General features: G+C 33.7%; 1 protein-coding gene across 1 annotated transcript; it reads right to left on the bottom strand.

Moving 5' to 3' along the window:
- Positions 1–454: 454 nt before the first annotated feature.
- LOC107889789 (protein CHUP1, chloroplastic) lies at positions 455–2,224 on the bottom strand. Its single transcript, XM_016814350.2, has 2 exons — positions 1,246–2,224; positions 455–1,139 (listed from the first exon to the last, which is right to left on the bottom strand). The coding sequence occupies exons 1-2, from the start codon at positions 2,089–2,091 to the stop codon at positions 714–716; spliced, it is 1,272 nt and encodes a 423-aa protein (XP_016669839.1). The 5' UTR covers positions 2,092–2,224; the 3' UTR covers positions 455–713.
- Positions 2,225–2,700: the final 476 nt, after the last annotated feature.

Genomic DNA, 2,700 nt, shown 5'->3' with positions numbered 1-2,700 from the left:
AAAATAAATAATTATATCTTTGTAGAACTTAGATTTAGTTGGTTATGATTCTTTTCCAATAAACTCTAGATAAATTTTATGTTTTCCTTTTCAAGATTTTAATTGAATATGAATGAGTGTGTTTTAAAATTAAATTTTTTAAGGCAAGTTAGTTATCCCCTACATGTTAGATAAATATATATATATATATAATTTTAAATTGTTTCTCATCCTTATGTAATAAAAAAACTCAAAAGACATTTAAAACGTTGTTGGAAGTTAGGAAAGAGATTGAAAATATAATGATATTAATAAAAGAAATATTATATCACCAACTAACAGGTTTGAGTGGTTGGAATGTTGACATCAATAGGTACTTGGGTGGGGGCATGCCCAGATTTGACACATTACTTGGACATATTTTAGATTGATTTATGACACAGCTAGGAAAATGGGCAACGATGGCTTTCCTTCATTCATAAAATATTGCTTTTTTATTCGATAAAGCCCCTTAGATTTAACCCAAATATGGGCTACATATATGATCCAATTTTAGCCATTTGGATCTGAGTCTATCAATGAACTTTTAAAAGAAACACTTATGGGAGGTTACTTTTAAACTATGTCATTACCATTTATTCTACATATTTTCCCCAAGCTGCTCCTGTTGTTTTTACTTCTAACTGCAGGTTTCTCATTGGCATGGATTTTATAAGTCTCCTAGTTAGCATTATTCACTGATAAACCTGATCTTGCATTTCATCACAAACTGAATATCTGCCAAAGCACTTCCTTTCATGCTTGCCTTTTCCATCCACCAATTTCTTGAATTTTTTAAGCAATTTCTGTCTTTTGGAGCTAACTTCGCCACCTTTTGCAACACCAAAGCGAGGCTCCACCATTTTTGGACTGCCTAGCTGCTCTTCTATTCTAAATCCTACACTTTCTCCACCTTCTTCAAAGTCTTGTTCCAGCTGATCCTTGCTCCCTTGGATATACTCTTGCAGCAGTTGATATCGCTTCAGCTCGTATCTCAAGCATGCATTGCACCATCTTAAGTACGTAAGCTCCATTAATTCATCACTTCTTTCCTTTTGAACTTGTTCATATTCATTGGCAAGTTGCGTGTATTCCTCCCTGGTTATCCCCTCTTCTGCACTCTGAAAACACACAAGTTGGGTCACAGTTAGAGGATATGCGTACTTAAATGAGGAGTCGGATTAGCATAGTACAAAAAGTATGTTCCTAAAATTAAAATTTACGAACCTTTGAGATTGATGAATGTGAAACCTCTGCTAATTCCAACTTCTTTGAAAGCTTATCTTTCTGATCCTGTAATTGAAGAGTCAAGCATTTGAGGTCCCTCATTTCATCGTCTAGTTTCTTGATAACATTGCTTCTTCCTTGTAGCTCTTCACCATTTCTTCTAATTTCTGCATCTTTAGCTTGAATCTTCAAATCTTTTTCTCCTATGAGTTTTTCTAGGCCTTTTGTTTTTCTCAAAAGCCTCTTTACTTTTCTCTCAAGCAACCCATTCTGTGATTTCCAATGCTCAATCTGCTCCACAACTCCTACAAATTCCATAACTATGTTTTCGACCCTTTTGTTCTCGGCCTCCATGGATGAAATTTCTCGATCCATGAACTCAACACACAAACTCTCCATCAACAACATGTTCCTAAGCTCCATAAGCACAGATTCTTGTTCTTTAAGATCAACGAAACGAAGAAACTTCCTTTCTAATTCCCATTCTCTCTTTTGAAGCTCTTCGACTCGGGATCTTAGGCCTAAAACCTCTTCTTCATAAGCAATTCTGTTCTGAATTTCAGAACTTGTAATCATGCTTGTAAAGTCAGTACTTGTACAAATATTTTCTCCATCATCTCCACTTGTAGAAGATGTAGGATAAAGTATAGCTTCACTTGATCTAAACTGTTGAGGATCAGTTTCCAGGGGACTTACCTGGGTTTCCATTGAAGAAACTTGTAGGTTTATTCTTCTTTTGGCAATGATCCTGGCATAGATAAAACCTGCAACAGAGAGTGCCAAGGGAATGGCAGCTTTAAGAAGCATTGGCTTTATTACTTCAGCTCTTGATGATGAACTTTCCATCAAAAAAAAAAAAAAACCCCAATTTCTGAATTTGAATGTTAAGTCTGATTGTAAGCTCTCTTTCTGTGCAAAACAAGGAAAATTTGGGAAAGGTTTATTAGAGTTGGTAAATGATAAATCTGTGCTTAAGTGATTTATATATAAAGGTATAAAGAGAAAGATTCTTAACCTTTATGTTAACATAACTTTTCTTGGCTTATAGGAATAGGTTAAATGGTGGTTGCTTTTTGACTACTCTAAAGCCTTAGTTCATAACTTCATTTTCATTTTGTTATCTGGAATCTGATTCCTTTTGTGTTGCTTAAACGTTATTTTTCTTTATGTTTAGCCAACTTTCATAATCAAACAATTCACCCATCACACCTTATCATCTTCCTTCCATCAAATTTATTATGTTGTTAAATAATATTTGTTGTTCACCCTAATAGAGCCTTGAATCAATTAATACAATTATTTTTACAATATATAAGAGCACTTAATAATTAATACCAATACATGATATTTACGTATGTTGATACCTAAAATTTCATTTTTCACTGTCATAACATGGTTGTGGATTACACTAAATAATAAATATATATAAAAGGTCAATGCTACTCTGAGAAGAGT

The sequence above is a fragment of the Gossypium hirsutum genome, chromosome A09, assembly GCF_007990345.1.
Source record: "Gossypium hirsutum isolate 1008001.06 chromosome A09, Gossypium_hirsutum_v2.1, whole genome shotgun sequence".
NCBI lineage: Eukaryota > Viridiplantae > Streptophyta > Magnoliopsida > Malvales > Malvaceae > Gossypium > Gossypium hirsutum.
Note: the sequence above shows the minus strand (reverse complement) of the source record. Positions and strands in the feature narration are given on the sequence as shown.

Bases quoted from the DNA above. Each gene is read 5' to 3' on its own strand.
- LOC107889789 (XM_016814350.2), bottom strand. From the start codon at position 2,091: ATGGAAAGTTCATCATCAAGAGCTGAAGTAATAAAGCCAATGCTTCTT. The intron at 1,140-1,245 runs GTTCGTAAATTT...GTGTGTTTTCAG, and splicing joins CACATTCATCAATCTCAAAG to AGTGCAGAAGAGGGGATAAC.